At 39.3% G+C, this 25,642-nt stretch overlaps 1 protein-coding gene across 7 annotated transcripts in view; it reads left to right on the plus strand.

Moving 5' to 3' along the window:
• Positions 1-25,642, plus strand: part of CHD7 (chromodomain helicase DNA binding protein 7) — a 200,897-nt gene that overhangs the window by 117,905 nt on the left and 57,350 nt on the right. For all 7 annotated transcript variants that reach the window (XM_081952139.1, XM_081952138.1, XM_081952140.1 and 4 more), the window contains 4 exons: positions 9,274-9,412; positions 13,612-13,740; positions 15,973-16,038; positions 20,557-20,612. In XM_081952139.1, the coding sequence (XP_081808265.1) occupies positions 9,274-9,412; positions 13,612-13,740; positions 15,973-16,038; positions 20,557-20,612 (390 nt within the window). The remainder of the gene's footprint in view (positions 1-9,273; positions 9,413-13,611; positions 13,741-15,972; positions 16,039-20,556; positions 20,613-25,642) is intronic.

The raw sequence follows: 25,642 nt of genomic DNA on the forward strand, positions 1-25,642 counted from the left end.
ATTTCTTACTACTCCATCCTCCCAGTGAACTTCCAAACAGATTGACTTCATTTATTACAAATTATTTTACGCTACTTCAATCATCTGACTGGCTTAGTATACTACATATAACACAACAATAATTCAATAGTTTATCCACATTATTAAAATAAACACTTTCAACATAACTAATGTCATAAAAATAATAAAACATAATATCAAATTTATTTTTCAAGTATATCTTCCATCCTTGGCTCAGTTCCAAAACACACATTTAAAGAGCCAAACTTTTAAAAATATCATGAACATTAAAACTGAGGGTAGAATTCTTTTATTTGATGGGAAGGCATTGCACACAAGAAGTTATGCAGAGAATGCTTGCTTCCAAGTGTCCTTTTTTCATGCTTCATGAGATACGGGGATCGTCAGCAAGTATGCTTTCAGGTAAGTGTTGGACATACGGATTCTATTTAGGGCAAGAAGTCTTGCTTGATACAACTAGCTTTCTTGTTGTTGTGTGCAGGAGAACAGGTTTGTGGAACTAAAAAGTTCAACCAATCCCAAGTCCCACAAACTTGTTTCCCGGCACACAACGTGACAGGGAAATGCAACAGACCTGAAAACAGAAATGCTTTGGGGAAGCGAGGGCATCTAGGCTCTAGGCGCTGAAATGGGCCTTTCCCTCTCCAGCAGCTGCCCAGGTCTACTTGAGGGAAGGCTGGCATCTTGGGCTCTGTGGAACCATGTGTTTACCTTCGGGACAGAGGATGGGTCCAGCCACAGCACCACCCTGCTCCGAAACCCGCCTGGCCAATGTGATGGCCACCAGGAACGCCACCTTAAAAGTAAGATAGCATAGGCAGGTAGTCCTCAAGGGTTCAAAGGGGGCCCTGGTGAGGGATTTCAGTATCTTGGTCAAGTCCCAAGTGGGATATATGTGAACCACCGGGGTTTTTAAGTTGGTAGCACCCCTTAAGAGCTGTTGAATCAAAGGATGGTGGGCCAGAGATTCCAATGATCCATGTGAAGGAGGGAGAGTTCCCCCCCTCTTGAATTAATGAGGTGTGACTCGTCGGTCTTCCAAGCAGCATATTTCCAGATAAGCAGAAAAATAAAACCCGAGAACATATTCTAATGAACAACTGAGGGTCTGGGTGAACTAGAGACCCCTGGCTGAGAGAAAGTTTGGTTGGAGGGATCCTCCAGGGTGGAGTCACTGAAAGGCTCACCAGGTCTGTGAACCAAGGCCTTCTGAGCCAGTTGGGTGCCAGGGGCAGGAGCTCCTCTTCCTTCTCCAGCATCTTCCTGATGAGCCTCGGGATGAGTGGAAGAGGAGGGAAGGTATACAGTAGCCTTGGAGGCCATGGACTGCAGAGGGCATTTGTTCCCACTTCCCCTAGGGCTAGGTATCTGGCATAGAACCTGGGTAGCTGGCTGTTGTCTGGGGTGGCAAAGAGATCTACTACTGGTAGGCTGAACCGTTCTATTAGTTCCCTGAACATGTGCAGGTGCAGGCACCACTCCGTGTGATCGACTGGAGCTCGGCTGAGCCAGTCTATCTGTACATTTGCCATCCCCGAGATGTGTTCCACCCTTATGGCAGAAGGTGTGTTTCAGCCCAGAGGCCTAGCTGTTCTGCCTCATGCATGAGGGACCCGGTTCCACCCTGGTGGTTGATATGTGCCTTTGCGGCCGTGTTGTCTGTGAGGATCAGAATGTGTCTTTTCACCTCATAGTCCTGGAAATGAATGAGGGCCAGATGCATTGCCCGCAGTTTGAGCCAATTTATGTTGTGGCTCTGGGACTATTGACTCAGCGCCATCTTTGATTGTAGGTGTGCTTCCCAATCAAAGAGACTGGCATCTGTTGTCAATGTCAGGTGTTCTGGCTCCCTGAACTGGCAACCCCTGGAGATGTCTGGGGACAACCACCACCCCAGGGATCTGATTACCTCTGCCGGTACCTATACCTTATATGACAAGCAGCTCCTGCCGGCCCTCTAATGTGGTAGGAAATACCAATGGAGGGATCTGCTGTCGAGCTGAGCCCATGGGACAATTGAGAAATAGGACACCATCTTTCCCAGCAGCTGGGAGAGCTGCATCAGCAGTACCTGACATTTTCTCCTTACTCAGTCTGCCAACCTCTGCAGACTGGACTGGTGTTACTGGGAGAGGTAAATCATGCCCTCTGTGGTGTCTTTGATTGCCCCCAGATGAAGCAGGCAAGTAGTCGGGGAGAGGTAACTCTTGGCGAAGTTTATGGAAAACCCGTGGTCCTGGAGGACTTGAAGCGTAAGCTCCAGGTTTCCTTCCACCTGTCCTTGTGATCTGGATTGAAGAAGGATGTCATCCAGATAGCACTGGATCCTGACCGGCCTGCTGTGGAGATGCCCACTAGTGCTGATAATTTATTTGGCTGACTTATGAGAGGAGGAATAACAGTCAATATGGTTTTGTATACTACATATAGAACAAGATGCATTGGTTGAGTATATTGGTTGAGTATATGTGCAGTTGTTTATTCATATAAAGATATAGTTAATGGACCAGAATAACAAATAGCATTACAAGAGAAAAGAGGACACACAATTTTGAGAGAAAGCAAAGGAAAAATGAATTGTTTGGGAAAGCTAGAGGTAGTCTTTGATTTGACCACTACTCGTACAGTGACCTTTTAAAGTCATGATGGTGCTGAACAAATGGAATAATAATTTCCTAAATTCTGTCCATTGCAGGAGCACCCTGTGATCAAAATTTGGATGCTTTGCAGCCCAATTACACTGATGATTGTAGTGGCACTCCTCCACCACCACCAGCCTATCTTTCTACCTGTCAACCTGCATACCCTCACCTTCACTGTTTTTGAGATGTGCCTGTTCTGGCTGTTGGGTTGCAGTGTGAAAAAGAGGGGAGCTGAAAGCAGCCCTGCCCCCCTTTTTTTCACAATGCAAAGTCAGCTTCCTCTAAGCCTGGCTGCCAAACCAGGCATGCCTCATCAGCAGCAAAACAGAAAGATGACAAAGATTTACTGAGGTGGCAGAACATTCAGCAGCAGGTGTCTTGGAGTGCAGGGTATCAGGGCTGTGTTCAGGCTGTGCATTTCTGGGGCTGCTTCCTGCCCTACAAGGTAGGATGCAGGACAGCCAAAAGGGCATGGATGTGTGTGTGTGGAGGGGGTGATGGATGGTCCTTACCTTACTGAGGTTCAGAGCTAAATGTAGTTCCAGCCTTCCAGTTCAAAATATTTTTGTAGATAGAGATGAATTTTAATCTATGTGAGGAATGTGAAAAGAGCATTTATATAAAATTAAGGATAAATTTTATAAAATATTTTACTTAGGTTTTTATTTGTGTTGTAAAAATTATCTTTGTGAACAAGGGACATTTTACAGGCTCCCAATATGCTTTTGTATAACCTTTATAGGCTTGTAGAAGACATGAATAAGAAAGGATGCCTGAAAATCCTTCAGCTGTTATCTTTTTCCTCAGTCGATTGAATAACTACAAAGGTTCTGCTTGTGCAGCACAAGAAATTGATACTGTCCATATACTATACCCGTGATAGCGAACCTATGGCACGCGTGCCACAAGTGGCACGCAGAGCCATTTGTCAGGGCACGCGAGGCGCTGCCCTGTCAGCTGGCCAGCGCGCATGCGTGCGCTGGCCAGCTAAGTTCACCTTTTTAAAAGCTATTTTTCGCCTTCCCCAGGCTCCAGAGGCTTTATAGGAGCCTGGGGAGGGCGAAAAGAGCCCCCTCCCCCTCCCCAGAGGCTTCAGGGACCATCCGGAGGCTTCCCTGAAGCTTTCGGAACGCTTAAAACCACCCTCCGAGCAAACCGGAAGTGACTTCCGGGTTGCTCTGACGGTTGTTTTAAGCGTTCCGAAGGCTTCAGGGAAGCCTCCGGACGTTCCCTGATGCCTTCGGAGCACTTAAAATGACCCTCCGAGCACGGCGGGGCGGCTGCTTTGCCCCCCCATCGTCGCCAAAGTCAGGCGCTCCCCCAGGAGCTTCTTTACTACTAAGGAAGGCGGTTCTCCTCTTCAGCCACTTCTCCACCAGCTCCGGGTGTCTATCTAAGAAACATTCCACCGTGGCGGAGTCCAAGCCGGCGAGGTTTGCCATGATCCCGGGTAGCCTCGCCTTCCCCCGCCTGGAGGAACTTTAGGCGCTACTTATCCCTCATGCCGCAGCCTCCGTTGATCAGAAAAAGCAGTGGGGTCTAAGCCACTAATTCCCACGTCCCGAGGAAAGCACCCAAGCTGCTTACAACAAGGCATGGAGCCCTCCTTGCACGGTACATCCGAAGCCGTCCGGGGCGCACCGCCGAATGGAGAAACTCAGCGTTGAGCTCTGCGCCTTGCTGGGCAATGCTCTGCTTTTTCGCCCCATTTCCTGTTCATTTGGCTAGCGAGCTGCCTCTTCCCTGCTCCCTGAAAGCTCGTCTCTTTCTTTCTCAATTTTACTTCGGCTTGTCCGTATTCCACCCAAGCGCAAGCGCTCGCATATACGCACAGACCCCATTTGCTTCCCGCGTCCGGCTGTTTCTTGCGGAGTTTCTTGCTGTCCCTCCGCTCCCAATTACCGAAGTGGAGCTGCCACGGATTCTCCGGGGACGGCCGTCAAAAGCCCTCCTTGCTCAAGAGACAAAATATTTTGAACGCTAGTGGAAGAATATGGGGTATAGATGTGTGTGCGCGCGTATGCGATTTGGCGTGACGCGTTTATGTTTTGAGGCTGCGAGTTGTTCTGTGGGGGGGGGGTAAGTTTGTTAGGGGAGAGTGAAAGCTGAGGCATTTCAAAAAGCCTCAGTCAGACCTTTTAAAGCTCCTGGCACACCCGTTTTAAATACGCCGTTTTCCGGAAAATAAGGCCTCCCGGGATAATAAGCCCAACCAGACTTTTGAGCTCCTGTACTAAAATAAGTCCTCCCCCCGAAAGTCACTTCCGGGTTGCTCGGAAGGTGGTTTTAAGCGTTCCGAAGGCTTCAGGGAAGCCTCGGACGGTCCCTGAAGCCTCCGGAGGGCCTCTGGGGGGGGGCGGGGGAGGCTCTTTTCGCCCTCCCCAGGCTCCTATAAAGCCTCTGGAGCCTGGGGAGGGCGAAAAAAGCATGTAAAATGGGGGGTCGCGCGTTGTGCGCGCATGCGCACGGGGGGTCGCGCATTGCATTATGGGTGCGGCACGCTCGCACACGACCCCCCTGCGCTCCCCCCACTTGTGACACGTGAGCCAAAAAAAGTTCGCCATCACTGTACTATACCAAAAATGCAAAATGTTACGCCTAAGGGCCATTATACACCTTTGTGGTATGCCTATAGCATTATTTTCCCCAAATATACTGTAATGTATAGTATGGATGAATTAACAATACAGTGCTGTACGAATGCACCAATATCCTGAAAAGGCATCTGGAGAGTGAGATGTAAGTATGTCTGTAGTTATAGCGAGAGAGAGAGACCGAACAAAACTATCACAAGTAGTTTCGCAAGACTTCTTCAGCAGAATTTTATAAGATTTCAAGTAAAGAATGCTGAAATTTTGCAAGGTTTTGGTTCTTATGTGATACATAAACACGCCATTGTAGAGACGGGGAACTTTAACTACCCTAACAACTGGAAAACGAACTACAGCAAATGAGAGATTGAAAAGGTTCCTCATCTGCATTCTGGCAACTTTTATCTTCCAAAATGTGCAGGGGGGAACTATAGGGTCACTTAAGACTTATTAATAGGGATGAAGTGGTTGAGAGAGTGGAAATTCTAGAAAGTTTGGGCGAGAGTGATTAAGCCATACTATCATTCACCATAATACAGGCAAGAGTAACTGAAGAAAGACTAGCGTTCTAGATTTTAAGAGACCTGACTTCAATAAAATAACAGTTCAGGATGCCTGGGAAACTCGGAAAATAAGGTAGTAAAGGCTTAAATACCACAAAGAAATTAAAATGGGACATTTGATGAAACCAGCATGGTTGCAGAAACAACTTTTTGACAAACTGAAGGTCCAAAAGAACAAGTGTAAAAAATGGAAAGAGGAATTTGTAACTATAGCAGAATACCAGCAAATAGCCTGAATCTGTAACGTCAAGTCCATATGTTGCAGGAATATCTGAAAAACTTAGGATGTTCAACCAACACAATATACATATACATTTTAAACTCAAAAATACACTAAGGCAGAAGCTTGTCCATCCCAAGGATAAAACACCAGACACAAACTGAGCAGTATGCAGTATAATGCAGTCAGACAGACAGACAGGCAGACAGACATTGGAGAAACATCACCACTTCACAAATGCATGGTACAGTTTTGGAAAATAAACACACCAGGACAAGATTCAGAAGTCCATCTGCATTTGAAAGACATATCTTTTGAACACAGCAAAATCCACATTCTAGACAGAGAGGATCACTGGTTTGAAAGAAGGGTTAAAGAAGCCATCTACGTTAAGATTGAACAGCCCTCTTTCAACCGAGGGGGAGAGATACTACACTACCTATCTCCTGGTTACAGCAGTTCTGAAAAAGTTCCATGTCCATTTGCATTATTCGGGTAATCCTGAAGGCACAGATGAACCTCCAAGTGGCCTCAACCAGTCTCAGAAAGAGTGCTAACAACCATCCTCCACCATTCAGTCATAACTGAAGAAACCTCTTGAGTGAAAAGCAAAATGTCTTCAAGGACAAACAAAATCCAGTTGTCTTTTGAAAAAGCACATTTTGGACATACTGTTTCTACTAGTAGTGTGCTATTACTATTACTACTTTACTACTACGCCACTGTATTTTATTTTTACACACCCTGGTTTAAATCCTCTCCCTAATTCTTTTCTAGGATTTCTTTTACTCTTAATTTCTACTTTATTAAAGGCAGCGTGTAAAGCACTGGCACCTTCTCAATGCTGGGCTTGACTGCGCATCTTCCTTTTCTCCCAAACCCTTTCCTTGTCCGTGAAGAAAACACCTTTTATTTAGCATCTTTGTTGCGCTGTTGCTGTTGTTGGATTATAAAAGCCCACATATTTCCTCCCCTGCCAGTTTCAAGCTTAAGCCTTTTATAAGCAATTCTGCTGTGCTGCCACTTATTTGAGAAGGCTCAAATAAGTGGGGTAAAAGACAACACAGGTGCCTGCAATTTTCCCAGCAGCCTGTTCTTCCACACTGTCTACCTATCTATCTCAGCAGAAAATCAGTTAGCCTCTATAGTTAGCTTCTGGATAATTTGCACTAGAACTAGATCAAGAAAAGACTGCAGATCCCTAATCTTTTTATGAATAGCAAGTTTCTTATCCCTCTCCACATAGTTAGGGTTCTCAAATGAAGAAATCAGTGGCAGAAAACTATGTAGAAGACATTGAGTCCCGTCTGGAAAATGAAAAGATAATCCTGAAACAATGACAAGGCATCTTGTTTGTTTAGAGTAATTCCCTTGCTCTGGTTGATGGGTGTGGGTGATAGTAGTTAAAAAAAGCACAGCTGGTTTTGCAGACAATTCAATTCAGAGTGAAACTTCCTTCTCTGTAAGTATTTGAATTTTCTCTCTGACTTAAAAAATAGAGAATACAAAGCACATTGCCACTTTTTAGCTTTTTAGGATTATTAGCATGTTATCAAACTTGCTCTAAAGAATTCATCAGTATGTCAAGCTAGCCGCTCATAAGCAGTACTGCGCACAAGGTATGCTAACCATTATTAAGCTAAATTGTATGGTCTGATTGATAGAGGTCACCAGTAAAAAGTAGTAACCTGTCAACTTGCTTTATCTCGCAACAGTTCAAGCACGACAGGCTTACCTTTAATTTAAACAAATTTGAGAAATATGTAAAGTTTGGGAAGCAGTTTTCCACTGATTTGATAAAAGAAACCACAAAATGCTGCAGCGCAGGTGTTGAAAATGTTTGAAAGCTGATTGAGGGAAGCAGATGGCTTTAGTCAGTGGCATCCAGCCAAAAGAGCAGGTGCTGGTCATGTGATCACTGGTTACCAGGGTAATCTGATTGCTCTTGGCGTGCAGATGAAAGGAAAGGGGCCCTGCATTCAGCTGTAGCATTGTATAATTTGTGGCAGTTAGAGCGGAAATAAATGCTGGAAATGGAGCCTCATAGTAGGGGAGGCTACTGTCCATGTAGTATATATACACTGGCATGGTTGGAAACAGAACAGTTGTGAAGATTCATTTTGAAGAAAATGATTGTCTTCTGACGTTTAACACATATCAACCAATGTTTGGCCGTGTCAGAATTTTTTTTGAGCTTTTTGAAAATCAAATGTGTGTTTATAAATTGATATTTTGGAAGTATCATGAATTTTATTCTTGTCTGTTTGTGTAAAAATAATGGCTTAGAATGATTCTCGATCAGTTCATTTAGAAACCTATTTGTATGACTTAAACATAAAATGTCAAATGAAAGCATTTAACTCAGTAAATTATCCAATCTCTCCTTCCTTCTTTCTTCGATTCGGAATATCATGAATACATTTGACAAAAAACTACATGTACAGTTTCTAGGAATTTGAGATAACGTCTGATGGAGTTCTGTGAAATTGTGTATGTTTTCATTTGTGTTTCTCAAGTTATTGAAGTAATTTCAGCTGAATATTCATGATTTTGTCTTTAAATAACATGTACACCGTACATCCAAATTTACTAAGTTTTGCTTCATCTCTTATGAGAATATTTTTCAGAAATCCCACATGGAAGCAAAAATTGCCATTTATATCCTGAATACAATATTAATCTCAACAAATTTAACATTCCCATATGCTTATTCTACTATCATTATTCTTGGCAATATGAAGGTATTATGAATACTCAATGTTTTACTTGTATGGTTTTTGAAGTGCCTAAATTTTATTTATTAGAAGCCAGGTTTTACTTTTTTATGTAAGTTCATTATCTCTATTTGTGCTCCCATTTTAATATTGACTTATGCAGTGTTGGGATATCTACCCTAGAAAGGAGAATTCTAAAGGAAGATAAAACAGGGTTAGTGTATATGTAGATATATGCTGCTTAAGATAAACATGCCAATATTTGTACTTCGGTTACTTTTCTCAATTTGTTTTATTGTGTATACTTCGTTAACATTTTCAACAAACTGACTTTTTTGAATTTATGTTGGTTATATATATATTGCAATTAAATGGGCCCAATAGCATTTATAAAATAATATTTAAAAAGTTAATTAGATTGAGGAAATTGAAACAGCTGTAATAGTTTCTGGAAATTTACTCCATTTCAGAATAGGAAAATATTTGTATATGCAATACTAATTAAAGATATTTATATTTCAGTAACAAGAAAGCAGAATCAGAATCTAGTGCAGTGAAGAAAAAGGTCAACAAGGGAAAGGAAGGTTCTGAAAACTCAGATGTGGAAAAAACACCACTAGGATCACCACATCCTGAAGAGGAAGATGATGCAGGAATTCAGGTACTTCCATTGGTCATTTGTTCATACCTGATTGTTGAGCACTATGGCCTCGTTCAGATATAATGCTAATCTACTATTTAGTTTTACAAGAAAGCAAAAGCACACCCCTTTTTTAAAAAAAACCTGCTGATGAAAAATTTGGAAATGTCAATTTGCTGTCAGGTTAATCACAATTTATCTGAATTGTATAATGCTTTATCATCAATAAGTTTCTTGAAGTAATTATGATGATGGCTTTTTTCAATTTGCTGCAGTTGAGTTTAATGAAAGATTAGGTTTGGAACATTCTAGTAAATTGTAGTTAATAAAAAACAGAAACTGAACTCCTGCTGGAATAGGATATGGAAAATAAATAGTATAGATATATGCCAAAATACTGGTTTTGGGTTTTTTTTGGTGCCTTCCAGTCCTGTGCCTTGCCTGGACAAGTCCCTGCAGTGTTCTTGGCAAGTTTTTTAAAGTCCTTCTTCAACTGAGAGAAAGTGACTGGCCCACATTTACTCAAATCAGAGGTGGGCTGCTGCCAGTTGGGACCGGTTTGTCCTAACCGGTTGTTCCAATTCTGCACAGTTCGGAGAACCGGCAAATCAGACCACTGGCTGGCCCTGCCCCTGGCTGTTTTTCGGGCCATTTTGTGGGCCAAAATCGGTCTGAAAGACAACCAGAAAAAAAGGTCTGAAATCGGCTTGAAAACAGCCCAAAAACAGTTTACCCAGTTTCTCTTCGTCATGCAGCCAGCTTGATGCAGTCTCTTACCCACACCCAAACACACACACAAACAGGTTGGCTCTTTCTTTCTTCCCTTGCCCCACCGGAGACCCCTGGATTCCCTCCCTAACTCTTCCTGTCTTATACAGGTACCATCCATACGAGTGACATAGAGTTGGTCCACCCATGTTTTAAATTACAGATTTAGTTGCCTCCTGAAGGCCCCTAAAAGTTCCGGAGGGCTAAAACTGGCCCTACAAGCAAACCGGAAGTCAGTTCCCCAGATGTGGTATGGAGGCTTCAGGGAAGCTCCTGAAGCCTCTGGAGGGCCTCCAAAGGTACGGGGGTGCTGTTTTCGCCATCCCCAGGCTCCTATAAAGCCCCTGGAGCCTGGGGAGGGTGAAAAAAGCATGCAAAAAATCGGGGGAGTGCTGGTTGTGCGCACATGCACGCTGGGGTCATGCACCCGCGCACAACCCCCCTGCGCTCCCCCGCTTTTGGCACGCGAGCCAAAAAAGGTTCGCTATCACTGGTATAGGTCATTCAGTTTTATATTCATTCAACATCCATTCAACATCTATTCATTCTTCATCTTATTTTATCAGAAAATACTTCTTAAGGACCCCATGCCTTCTCCATTCAGGTTTTATGTTTCTTCCAATATATTCAACTCTGAAATCCACTTAAAAAGTGGATAGATCACACATATATATTAAAACAAGTTATTTTTCAAAGTAGCAATAGCACTTAGACTTTATAAACAATTTCACAGTGCTTTCAGCCCTCTCTGTGCAGTTTTAGAGTCAGCATATTGCCCTCTTTTTACTGGCCTCAGAAGGATGGAAGAGTGAGTGAGTCAAAGCTGGTGAGACTTGAGCTGCAGCCCTGCATTCTAACCACTGACCACCATAGGACCACAATGAACACATACTATCCCATTACCATTCTAGTAGCATTTATACATATTAAAATTTTCTTAACAATTTTCCCATCTTAAGTAAACATTCTGCCAAAATACACAAATTAATCTACTTTCTTTACTTTTCTCTTTTTATGTATAATCTTCATTTATTCATTTATTTCTCCTATGAGGGCACTGCTATCTAGATCATCAGTATATTTATTTTCAGATCCATATTCCTTATTGCATTATATAGTTTAGCATTTGTTTCAGTTATTCAGCTTCTCAGCCAACAGCATAGCATTGTCGGCATACAAAAGTATTTATACATTGATGTCTCCACAAATATTCCTTATATATTTAATTCATAAATGTTAAACACCTAAGGGGACATCACACATATTTGTCTTCAGTATTGAATAATTTGCTAAAGATATTACTTATTTTCACATGCTGCTTCCATCATGTACTGCTTTTATTGTATCTAGTAACTAACTTTCATATTGACAGAAAATGTTGCATAATTCAAACTATACAGTAAATAAACTATGCAATAAATCAGCAAACATACAATAAAATTTATTTCTCACCTTCATGCATTTCTCAACAGCATACTGAAGAGCAAAAAAAGAGTGTGGTTTGCATATACCCTGCCTGACATAAAATTGCTATATTTTCCAAATTTAGCTTGTTGCAAATTATTGCCATCTATTATGTCCTTTTAGTCTGAATTCTGCTAAACGTCTTCCCAGGTACACTAAATGAAGAAATCCTCTTGTGTATTTACTTTTATTGTCACTCCTTTTACACAATGAAACAGTAACAACATCTGGCACAGATGACTTCACAAATGCATTAAGTCACATAGCTAGTCAATAGGAAAATAACATAACATGGTTTAACTAAACCTGCAGTTTCTGCTTATCATTATTCACACAGCCTTCATGACTTACATGTTAGCAATTCTTATACATTCGTTTTCTCTCATCTTAATTTTTGCAGCAATTCTTCTCTTATATGTACTTTTATCCTTTGCCTGTTTTCTTACATTGTTCTATTGAGAATAATTGTTCATACTACCCATTAAAGTAATTCCTCACCTTGTGTAACACTTTGTTTACATTATTGTCTTCACTTTGTTCCAGTCTGCTTCAATACATCATTCCCTACAACTTCCTATGCATTTAATCTGTCAACCAGAGGTGGTGCTCAGCCGGTTTGGACCGGTTCTCCTGAACCGGTAGCGAAAAACACAGGTGGGCCTGCTCCCCCGCCCCGGTGCTATCCCATCCTATTTTGGAACATTTTTGAAGCCGGGTGCATGCGTGGAGCAATGCACGTGAGCAAAGTGCATGCACGGAAGGCTGGACACGTGTGGAAGCGGCGCACACGTGGCAAACTAGTGGTAACAAAATGTGAAACCCACCGCTGCTATCAACTAATACTTTATACAGGATTCATAGTTTTTCCTTCATTTTGTTTTGCTTTTTTCCTTCTGTATAACTTTTCCAAAAATCCACTCTACCAAAAGATGGTCTATTCCAGGTTTAGAATCTCTGATCGCTATTATAGCCTTCCCTAACTCTGTCAGTGTTTCATAAACAATAAAATCAGTCATGCTTTTAGAATTGTATTCATTTTTCTCCTTGTATATTTTGTGAATAGATTTGTGCTTAATCCATATATTAAAAACTCAACCATTTTTTAAAATTTCACTATTTAGTAATTGTACCACACAATTACTATTGACCTGTGCATTATAGATTATACCAGTTCATATTTTCTAACATGTATTTAACTTTTTTATCCATAATGAAATCATCTGGACTTCTTTGAATGCAAACAAGTTCCACTTCAGAGGATAAGGTTCTTTCAGATGTTACATTCTTTCATTTTTTTCTTAATTTCACAAACAAAACATTTTCATGAATATTATACCTTTTACTTTGTGCGCCACTTAAAGTTCAAGCTGCAATATTTAATATGTCATGGGATCATCAGGGTTTTGATCAATTGAAACGTTTACATAACACTTTTTATAAGACAAATGAAATAGTAGATAGCATACTAAACTTAAGTCATATCTGTAGCCCTTCCAGCAAACCTTGCTAATATTAAGGACACAGCAATCAATTTTGAATCATTTTGGCCAGTATGCCACAAGCACAACCAAAGTGGTCAGTTACACTCAAGCTTGCTCATGCTATTTATACAGGTTAAGATCTCCAATATGAAGCCTGTGTTTCAAGTCAGTCTTAAGTTTCCCAGAATGTCACTAATGGGATTGTTTTGAAAGTTTATAATTAAAAATTCACATGCTACAGTTTTGATGAAAAGGCGAGATAGAAATTCAGTAAACAAATGGTGATGCAAATATTGTAGTTCACAGGCCAAGTGAGCCTGGCTGTTGGGTATTACCTCATTCTCATGTACATAGGATTCTCCCACAGTGATATATGAACTTGAACATCCGCCCAACAAACAGAAGAAAACCATTCTGTATGAAAGCACTAATATGGGACTAGAAACAAATAGTTATTATTGATAACAAAGTAAAAGCATACACATTCATTTCTTATTTCTTTTTCAGAAGAGGCGTTCTAGCAGGCAAGTTAAAAGAAAGCGTTATACAGAAGACTTGGAATTCAAGATTTCTGATGAAGAGGTTGATGCTGCGGGAAGAAACTCCCCTTCAAATAACTCTCAGTCCGAGCAACAGGTCTGTTTATGTTCTTCAAACTGAGGAACAAAATTAAAAATTCTGTACAATATTGTAGTGTTGCTTCCCCTCCAAGGTATTTCCATCTCAGTTTGGCTCAACATGCCAAAATAAATTAGTTATTTTGATTCTTAAAGGCTGTGTTCATTCACATTTTCTTTACATGTCAACAATATGTAATTTTACATAATTTAATGAAATTAATGGTCTGTGTTGAAAAGCTTAAAACGAGGCTGCAAAGAGACAGAATTTACCTCTCTGAATTCAGTGGAATGGCTTCTATGACTTAATAAACCACTCAAGCTTGTCTCCTGCTGTCAGGTACTATAAGAATCCTTTATGAAATTACTGTCTTTTAGTTAGCAGTGGGATATGCTTGATTTTTTTATGTAGTGTAAATGATGGATAAAATGAATTGAATAAAATGAATAGTGATGATATGAAATGAGTACTATTACAATGTTTTTTAAAAAAAACCTTCATATAACTAACTTAGGAAACCACTGGTGAAAATGGGCATACTGAAGTAATTATTGGTCAGTAATTATTTTTAAAAGCTTTCTTAAATCTTTTCTAGTGCTGTGTCAAATATTTGCAACAATTCTGCATTTGGAACATTCCACTTGCAATCAGTTGCCTGCTAGACAGAATTTAAGGGACTGGCTTAGGATCTGATTATTTGCAGGGCTGCACCACCCCATAGTACTTCTGCCCTATTACTCGAAATAGCAGGAGAAGCTCTTCTGAAGATGTGCCTGTTAATAGAAAGTCAACTATATGAATATTCAGAAAAAAATAATGAGAATCATGTAGTGTGCATGTTTAGGAAAACAGTAAGCACCGAGCCCTTAATTGATATCTAATTAACAGTCTGATTTTATTTTAGTTGCATTAACTTTGTTATGCTTTCTTTTTGTATTTTTTTAATATGGTTGTAAGACTTCTTGAATATTGAAATAAAACAAAAATGCAGTATAAAGTTAGTAAATAAAAATAAGATTTCTTGATGAATGTTAGCATTAAAAGTATATAATGATCCTGTACAATGCTAACATTTGTTCATTATATATTTATTTAGCAGAATGAGAAGACATCTTCTTTAAACTATAAATGATTTAAGAATGTGTTTCTTCCATTTGAAAAAGCAACTTTTGTAATAGAGCAAGTTACCTAGTTCCTTAACCACTTCTAGAGATAAATGAGCCTTCCTTAGATTGCTTCTAGGAATTGTCAACAGCCATTTAAGGATTTAAAATTTAACTTGTAATTTTTTATTTTGGTTCATGAATTTCTTTATTTGATAGCTCCTGATATTTTTACCTGTTTTCTCTTCTCTACCCTTATTTCTTGATAATTTCTTCCTTTTTCCTAATATGTGAAACACTAACAGAGCTATATGTACACTGATTTTGGGATATGTAAATGGTATGTGGGAATGATCTGGAGGAATGAAGGAAAGAGATGTTTCCTAGAGAAAAATCAGACGAGAGAGGGAGGAATCCCCAATGACTTAATGATCAGAGAAAGAAACTTGGAAAAGACTTGCACTATTTGATCAGACAATTAAAAGAGACAGATTTTACTTTCAGACTTGAAATGTAGTCTTATGATAAACTAGAATTAGCTGGTCTGTGTTTCTTGTCTGGTTTACCTGGGAAGGCTGACAGGATGCTGAAAAAAAGTTGTTCTAATAACTATATTACTTCCATTTCTCTGCATGTTGATGTAGCAATATTCTATAAAAAGGGAAGGAAACAACACAAAATTGTAAGTTCTCTTCCAGAGTGGCCGCTGCACAACTACAAGAAAATGATTGAGAGTAGGAAATTCTTTCTTTAAAACCTGACTAAAAAAAGGTTGCAATATTGATCTTATATTGAAATCAAACATGGTGAAGTTTCTATGGAGATTCTCAATCACTCAGGTCATGGTTGTCCCAAAGGTGATTTTCCAAAAGGCAATTGGACTTTTTTGATTTTTTCCTTAAAAGCATTTCGTTTCTCATCCAAGAAGCTTCTTCAGTTCTGACAGAATGGTGGGGAAAGTTGATGAACCTTTAGAAAGTTCAATATTATATTTGATATAATTTTCTCCAAAGTGATTGAGAATTATGCAAGTTCAAGTTAGACATTTCTAGGGGTCAATAATAGAGACATATGACCAGTTCTGACAATATGGATGTTCTTTTCTGTACTTTTATTCAATAGTTACTATAAAATATTTCATTTTAAGGAATCTTCTGATGCTGATGGTCCAGTAGTAGAAAAGATTTTGAGTAGCCGCATAATCAAGAAACAGGTAATATTTATTATCTTAATCTTCATTTTTAGAATAGTTTGTTTCATTGTAAATTCTTTAACAACTGTCAATTAAAACATTACTAATGATTATTGGTGTGCATGTTTTTTGGAAAAAAATTAATAGGTTTCAAAATTTCAGCATTATCTAATCTGAGAGATTAATTTAAAGTACAAGGGTAATATTTAAAGAAATTGGAAATAGCAGAAATGAATTATAGGATATATGTTATTTTTGATAATTCTTCATAAAGCTGTAGATTTCAATAGATTGAAAATTATTATTACACATTCTGATATGAAATTAGAATTATGCTTTCATAGTAATTGTAAAAGGTCCCCTCACTCATATGTGCTAGTCGTTCCCGACCCTAGGGGACAGTGCTCATCTCTGTTTCAAAGCCAAAGAGCCAGCGCTATCCGAAGACGTCTCTGTGGTAATGTGGCCGGCATGACTAAACACCAAAGGCACACTGAACACTGTTATCTTCCCATCAAAGTGGTTCCTATTTTTCTACTTGCATTTTTACATGCTTTTCGAACTGCTATGTCGTCAGAAGCCGGGACAAGTAATGGGAGCTCACTCTGTTACATGGCACTAGGAATTTGAACCACTGAACTGCCAAACTTTCTGATTGACAAGCTTAGCGTCTGAGCCACTGCGTCCCTCTCACTTTCATAGTATTACATAAGAAATTAATGTTAAGGTTTTGTTTTAAGGCCAGATTATTCGCTCATTAAGATTGTGTATCATCTGTGTGTCTATACATTTATCTGCTTTAGGTCATATAGAATGTTTGCTTTGTTTGTTAGATCCAATGCACTGAATTCATATCCTTATAGTTTTGTACCTTGCATTCTGTAGAATATTTTGTATCTCCAACAGGAGGAGGCTGCCTATCCCTAAATAATTCCACCTCTCTTTCAGCCTCTAATGTAAATGGTTATATTAGAAAAAACATTAGTAATACTGTCGTATTACCAGGGCCAAACCAAAATTTATATCATCCAAAGCATCTGTTGCCCACATTTTGCTACTTTGGCTAGATTCTTTTGCCGTGCCAGTAGTTTCTTAACAATATTTATTTGAGAGTGATTAATATTCATGAGACATTTTTGTGAATAGTGACCTTCAGACGCCTCCATTATCAGTGAAAAGAACAACCTCTTTTCTGGTTCATGGGGGAGCTGTTAGAAACTAAGACATTTTCCACAGTAATGTAATGGGAGTTAAACTGATTCTAAATTGGAAATAGTCCAGTTGCCGAATTTACTTTCACCTATCCCTTTCATCGTGATAGGTGATAATTTTGCTAAGAAGAATTATTTTTGGTTGAGACTACTGCCAAAACAACTTGACAGCCATATCCAACACTGCAGCCTGCATTATTCTGTAGAACAATGCTTCTCAAACATGGCTAATTACCCAAAATTGAGTAACATATTTTTACAGATCGTCCTGTACTTGTGACCATTATTGTTGTAAGACATGCTAATCATTAAGTAGATCACTCCGTGACAAATATCTGATTTTATGGCCTTTCTCACAATGGTTAAGCAAATGCTGCTGTTCTAAAGTGAATACCATGGTCGTTAAGAGAATCCATTATATGAATGGGTTTGGGTTTTGGGGGGCTGAAAACTGGAGATAACAAGTTTCTGTCAAAAAATGCTTAGCGTAACAATGTGCAGCATAAAGATATTAAGATTTTTGCAGAATTACATCTCTCAATTACAAAGTCTATTCATTAGATTACCCTACAGTACAAATCAGTTTAACTAAAATTAATTAATGTTCTTTTAAAAAAAGATTTTTTTCTTAGTTACACTAAAACTGTGAGGTGGAGGAGTCATCTTTAAGTGCCACCTGTGCCAGAAAAATTAGGGACAGCATATGTGTGGTATAAGAGTATTTAATAGATCATCTCTTCATGCATAATCACTATAATAATTCACAATACTAAAAGAAGAATTTAATTTCTGCACTAGCTGAATTTAAACTAATAAGATTTTTACAGTTAAACTAGATTTGGCATCTGTTACAATTTAAGACAACTTTATATATTGTGTACTTTAAACGCAGTGTACAGTGTAAAGATACAAAGTATTGGGTTATTCACATCTCAAAATTATCTCAGAATGTATGCACTGTAGTTATTCAGTTAATGTCTTATTAAAGAATTTTAGTAAATATATGAAAATCAGAGTACACATTAATAGCCAGGACTAAGAATATTTAGAATGGTTATCCTGATTAGAAATAAGGTATATTGTTTACTATATCTAGAAAAGTCTAGGTTGTAAGCAAACTTAAGAACAGAATTAAAAAGTGGTATACCGTATTTTTCGGAGTATAAGGTGCACCTTTTTCCCCAAAAAAAGAGGGTAAAAATTTGGGTGTGTCTTATACACTGAATGTAGCCCCTCCCTTTACCAGAAGCCAAAAACACAAAGCATGGAGGCAGCGATGGTCTGTTGCAATCCCTACAGCCTAGAACAGCTGATTGGGGGTATTCCTGCAGTTTGATCCACCCACCAATCAGCTGTGCTGAATCAGGCTGCAATAAGTGCTGAAGCTGACCTGGCAGGTCAGAGTTTGTAGCAGCAATCGCATTCAGAAAGCACAGTAACTGATTCAGCAGGATTCAAAATAATAATAATATACACTACATTACCAAAAGCAGGTTTTCCAAGGTAGCAGTAAATACAAGCAAAACACAAGCAGTTTCACCTTCAGTTCTCTTCCTGTCTCCTTGTTGCTCACACAGCAAATAATGTTTCAGAGTCCAAATAGCCCTCATTGGCTCACTTAATTGCTATGCCTATTCATGGCTGATCTTGTTACCATGTATCAGCTGAATTCCATGGATGCTGGTAGGCAGAGGCAGAATGTTTTTTCTTCTTATTTTCCACCCCCAAAACTAAGGTGCATCTTATAGTCAGGCGCATGTTATACTCCGAAAAATATGGTATCTCAAAAAGTAAATGATTAGGCTTACAAAAATGTATTTTAAATGAAACAATAAACAAATTGGAATATTGGTTAATTTTGGAAGAAGTTTATGGCAGAGGAGTGCTTAGATTTCTGTTTTGAAAATCTCTTTTCAATCAGTTTAGAACAACACAAAAAAGAATTTCAAAATATAAAAATTAAAACTTTAAAATCTTGGCCTTTCTACATCCTAAAACAATATTACTAAATACTTGCCAGTGTTTCCTTGGGAGATTCCTTCTCCTTTGGGGACAGCAAGTCATCTACTAACTTCCTCCATCTCTACCAGATAGTCCTGAAAGTTACAAGAAGAGGGGGAGAAACTTTCCCTCCACCTTTAGTCATTAATACCAGAAGCTATATCCAAATTGTTTTTGACAATTGCCATTGATTTCTCTTTTCGCAAACAGACTACAGGTAGGCCTTGACCTACACCCGCAATTGTGACCAGAATTTCTGTTGTTAACAAGTTGTTGTTAAGTGAGTTGGGCTCACTTTTATGACCTTTTAATCACTATTGCCACAGTTGTTAAGCAAATAACTGCAGTTACTAAGTGAATCACATGGTTGTTAAGCATATTCAGTTTCCTGCATTGATTTTGCTTGTCAGAAGCTGACTGGGAAAGTAAAAAATGGCTATCATGTGACCTGGAACCACAACAACTGTCAGAAATACATGCTGGTTATCAAGTGCCCTTACTTTGATCAAATGACCACAGTGGTTGTAAGTCTGAGAAGTCCTGTTCATCTGGGTTGTGTCTACACACTTTAAACACAGAATTGTAATTTAAAGTTGCATCTCAAAGTCTAAAATAAGATTTTGTGGTTGCATGATACGTCATCCTGCTTAACAGGATTGTGTTAAAATTAAGCAATGGAAGTAGCATTTGGGCTTTTGTTTACCTACTTGATATGCAAGGACTTTTTGCCAAGCTTCGTGTAATTGCACTATCAAGTAAAACTATATAAAAGTGCATTAAAACAACAATAAGACATTTAAAGTCCAGCTTAATATGAATACTTATTCAGCAGTACTAATGCTATGGAACCATAAACCATATTAAAACACTACTTGAACAAGTCACAAAACCACAATATAAAGTTGTCAAGAGCCAGCCAAAAATAATACATAAGGCATTCAGGAGTGCAGTTGCTAATTGGCTGCTGCCTGAGAAAATGGTACACTTGGCTTCTCTGTAGCACTGTGGGTTTGGCAGAAAGCCATTTTGGGGTCAAGTTGTTGTGAATGAAGCTGTGTGTGGTTAGGGAGGAGTTACAATGATTCATGTGTTGGAAATTGTAATGAGTAGAATTTTCAAGGCTTAAGTAAATCCAGGGAAGTGTTTGCATTTCTCTCTCTCTGCTTTTCCTTTAAAAATATATAAGAAATTTTTAAATCCTATTTTTATTGTTACTATTAAATTTCAAACACATCCTGTTTTTGAGGAATATTTTCTATTAACTAAGATTAAGGTGGTATTTACCACAGTTGTTTGTAATTAAAACCATTGATCTTTCTTTTTATAGATGGAGAATGGAGAAGAAACACAATCAGAAGAATTCTATGTAAAATACAAAAACTTGTAAGCAAGCCCTGTCTTCAATATTCTTTAAACAGTTCCACAATATGTTCCACAATATGTAAAACATAAGTTACAAATATCTAAACATTAGATATTAAGTACAAATCAATTACAGATACTGTTCTGCATATGAGTAGCAATACAGAATATTAATTTTAAGTGTTTGGAAGGAAAATATGTGTCATTATGGAATATTTCTGCTTATAATAGATGTATCCATAATGTCTTATTTTATACACTACTTAGTGATGGGTGGAGCTGGAAGTTTCTAACCATGAGATTAGTAACTAGATGTCAACAGAACTCCAGACTAAAAATATATAATAGCTACAGTGTTGTTTAGTTCCTGCTGCAGAGTATCACTCTAAGGTAAATTTCAGCTATAGTTGCAGTGAAAATGACATTCTAGAAATTGACATTTACATTTACTGAGTTTAATAGTTCAACTATACCTCTAGAATGTGGATCTTAAGGTTACTTCCTATCTTATAGAGGTAACCCATCTTTTCAGTCTTATCTTCTGCTTTCTAGGGGAAAGCAGATTCATCTTAAGAATTCAGAATAAAATGTTACAATTAAGAGTGCTACACGGTCAACTACAGTAACGCAGAGAATAACCCAGGAGATTGAGGGTGGGGGAGAAAGCATCAAGGGAAAAGTCCAATCACCTCTAAAGTTAAGTAAGAAGTTTTCAAGCTTGCCTTCAATGAAGCAGACTGAAGGCTACCCAAAAATTTTCCCTACTTTAATGAAGCAGACACTGGATTGTGCCAACTGCAGCAACTCTCCTGCAGCCTTAGAGTAACGGCAAAAAAGTTTCATTAGCTAGCACGAAAGTTCAGACCAGTTATGGGATGATCTCTTTCAAAGTGGACAAACAAAATTTCAGGAGAGGGTAATATAGCTGATGACCCCCAGAATCCTTGTGTACTTATTGTGAGGCCAGGCAACACCAACAACAGCAATACATCAGTTAGCACCAAGATACAATCCGGGAGCATTTCCTGTTAGGATTGTGGTAGGAAAGTTGATAGGATTGTAGTAGGAAAACTGAAGGATGCTGGATGTAGTGATATGATGGATCAGCTTCAAAAGAACAAAATGGCCCAGTGATGCTCCAGTATGGTAGCTCAGAGATTAGAGAGAAGAGGTAGACTTGGTTGAACCTTGGTTATCTGTGGAAGGCATAAAAGCCCTAGCCGTCTTACCTATCCCATGAGGCTGCATTTTCCTAAGAATTATATCCTTTGTTTATAAGTATTCAGCTACTCAGAAGCACATACAACAAATGCTATTTAGATATGGAGAGAGGACAAAGGATCAAAATGAAAAACACAATTTCATAGTCAAGGTCTGCAGCCAGCCTCAGACATAAGGCCAAGAGAGATCCTTTTTTCCCCAGGAAACCAAGGCATGAGGCACACTTGAAATCTATTTCTCAAGGGTTTAGTCTAGAAGAAAATTAATCTTCAGGACATTTTCTCCACAATTCATACTTCCCTAATGAACACTATTCAGCATTGATTTTCTTTCTGATGATCCTGAATAAATTATTCAAGGTACTTAGACTGTAACTAGGCCATAACAAGCAACCAGCATCTATATGACCGAACAACTGCAGCATTCTACCTGCATCTCCCACTGGCCCACCTGTAACTCTTACTGGCTCACCCATGCCACTATGCCTGCACTCCTCAGTACCAGCCTAAGACTCTTGCTGCCCTGTCCACACTCCTCACCACCCACCTGCAACCCTTGCTGGCCTTTCTCTTTATACTAGAGATTTAGATATACTATTAGATATCTCAAACCCTGATATAAATAACTTCTCCTTTCTCTGTGGCCACTTTCAATCAATGTTGACAGGTGGAAAGAAATCTTGCCCATGATCTCTCATCTCACATGTGGGTGTCTTAGGGCTTAAAATCTTCTCCCTTTTCTGTTTAATATCTACATGGAAACTATTGGGTGGAATCACCTGCCAGTTTTGGTCAGGTATTATCGATATGCAGATGATACCCAGTTGTATATCTCAAACCCTGGTATAAAGTTGTAGTCTAAGTCCTGGAGATTGTCTAGATGAGGAAAGGGGATGAGATTTAGATTCAATCTTGGCAAGACCAAATTGTTGTGTCTAATTGGGTGCTCAAAATTCAGAAATAATCCATTGCTGACTTTCCCATTCAAAATGTGCAAAATATGGGGTTCTTCTTGGATTTCTAGCTCTTGCTCAAAGACTAGCTGTTAGTTGTCACCAAGTGCATAGATACACCTATTGCACCAGTTGAGCACTTTCCTGGATTAGACAGACATGCCCTAGTCTGAGTAAAGTGCCGGTTACTACTTTATAATCTTTTAATGCAGTGGGTCTCAACCTTCCTAATGCCGTGATCCTTTAATATAGTTCCTCATGTTGTGGTGACCCCCAACCATAAAATTATTTTATGTTTTCCATATTTTTTCAAAAATATGTGTTTTCTGATGGTCTTAGACGACCCCTGTGAAAGGGTCATTCGACCTCTAAAGGGGTCCCGACCCACAGGTTGAGAACCATTGTTTTAAGGTATTATGCCTGACTCTCTGAAGGATCCCTTGTCTCCATTTATCTCTGTTGGTTCAGTCCAGCAGAAGAAGGGCACTTTGTATCCTATTACTTAAGCAGTGTCATCTTATAGGACCCAAAATACACAGCTACTATGTTACAATTCCTGCCTTCTGAAACGGTATACATCCAGAGTTTTATGTGGTTCCCACGGGTATATTATTTAAGAAACTGGAAGACCTGTTTGTTTCTGAGACTCTTTAAGTTTCAACTTTAACAATGTATAGATGGGAGCCACTTGAAACTGGATAGATATCATTCCAGAGGGCGGGAATTGCAACATAGTAGCTGTGGTTTTGTTTATCATATAACAGCGATGGCGAATCTTTTTTGGCTCGCGTGCCATAAGTGGGGGGAGCACAGGGGGGTCGTGTACAGGCGTGCCGCACCCATAATGCAATCCGCGACACCCCCCAGTGCGCATGCATGCACTAGAGGCCCCCCCATTTTTACATGCTTTTTTCGCCTCCCCAGGCTCCAGAGGCTTTACAGGAGCATGGGGAGGGCAAAAGCAGCCTCCCCGCCCCCCCCGCCCCCCCCCCCCCGGAAGTCCTCTGGAGGCTTCAGGAACCTTCCCTGAAGCCTCCGAAGCAGTCAAAATGACCCTCCGAGCAAACCGGAAGTCACTTCCGCTTTGCTCAGAAGGTTGTTTTAAGCGCTCCGAAGGCTTCAGGGACCTTCAAGAGGCTTCCCTGAAGCCTCTGGAGCAGTCAAAACGACCATCCGAGCAAACAGGAAGTCTGTTCCCGAACTTCCGGTTTGCCCGTAGGGCCATTTTTTTGCACTCCGGAGGCTTCAGGGAAGCTCATGAAGCCTCCAGAGGGCCTCCGGGGGGGGGGGAAGCTCTTTTTGCCCTCCCCAGGCTCCTATAAAGCCCCTGGAGCCTGGGGAGGGCGAAAAATGGCTTTAAAAAAGGGTGAACTCAGGTGGCCAGCGCACGCATGCGCGCTGGCCAGCTGACAGGGCAGTGCCTTGCGTGCCCTGACAAATGGCTCCACGTGCGACCTGTGGCACGCGCACCATAGGTTCGCCATCACTGTCATATAAGATGACATTGCTTATGCAATAGAATACAAATGTGTTTCTAATTGTAAAGTACAAAAATTGTTTTGGACATGAGTAGCCTATTTCAGTGATTAAAAATATTTATATAATTGTTACAGGAAGAGCTACCTATCTTTATAAAATGGATAGGTTTGCCTCCTCACATGCAAATTTTGGGCCATATTGGGCTATCCAAGGTCATATAGAGTGCTTATAGTACATAATTCCCTGAAAGTATTGGTTGTAATATTAGAAAAGGAAAATGCCATCTAATTCAGAAGTGGAGTCAGCCTTTTCGTATACTGTAGGATTCATCTTCTGCTAACCAACTGCTCATAGCACTTACTATACTTTACCAGTTTGAATCCAGTTTATCTCTTTCCCACTTATAATTTATGGCCAAAGTTTTATTGTGAGCAATGTAGAACCAGGGTTACATTGAGGTGGGTGTTGTTGATATTTGTTAAATCTCCCAAACTGCTCACTTCTGCCTCTGTGTATGTCCCCTTTTTAAAACATCTTTAATCTATCAGCCAAAATTGATGTAAATATTTTATAGTCATTATTCAGCAATGAAATTCAACAGTAAATCTTAGTTTAGATTAAATCTTGTTCTTCTTTTGACAATAAAGCAATATTAGCTTCTTTCCACAATTCATATAACAGATCCCTGCAAACTAGAATTCAGCACACATTGAAGTGGTTGCAAATGTTGGTCTTCAAAATACTTACAGTATGAACTTGGAAGTCTATCAAACCCTGGTGCTCTCTCTGTTTTAGTTGTAACTATTTCTGAATTGCCCCCATCCAATTCTAGGAATTCCAAATGTGCTCTCCAGTTGCAAAAGTTGTGGTAGAAAATATTTAATTGTGCAATATCTGATTTAAATCAATCTGACTTGGAACATTTTTATTCTGTTAAAATGTTTATGTCAGATTAATTTAAGTTGATGGTCACTGTTATGAGCTAGGTTTATTGAACAAGTAACAGCTGTGAATTAGTCACCAAGCTAAGTCATAGCTCAATTCAACACTGTTAACCTAAAGCAAGCAAATCACATTCTGCTATATTCTCTCAGGCAAATCAGGGATTTTTTTAATGAATTGAGTTCTTTGTTTCTCCAGTCACAGTGATTATTACTGAAAATATCCTCTTCAGTTCTAAAATATTATTTTCTCTTAATATTTAGGGAGATGATATTAGTAAAACAAGAAGCATAGTGTCCTATTTTCCATATTTAATCAAAATGTCCATTGCAATTATTTGCTAATTGATATCATAAAACTGTGCAGCTTATGTATTAGTTTTAAGACAGTTATTTTATTAAGACAATCAGTTTGCATAAACATTAAGCTGATAAATAGTGTTATGATTATTTTTCTT

Source organism: Natrix helvetica (genome assembly GCF_964273705.1).
Source record: "Natrix helvetica genome assembly, chromosome: 4".
NCBI classification, from domain to species: domain Eukaryota; kingdom Metazoa; phylum Chordata; class Lepidosauria; order Squamata; family Natricidae; genus Natrix; species Natrix helvetica.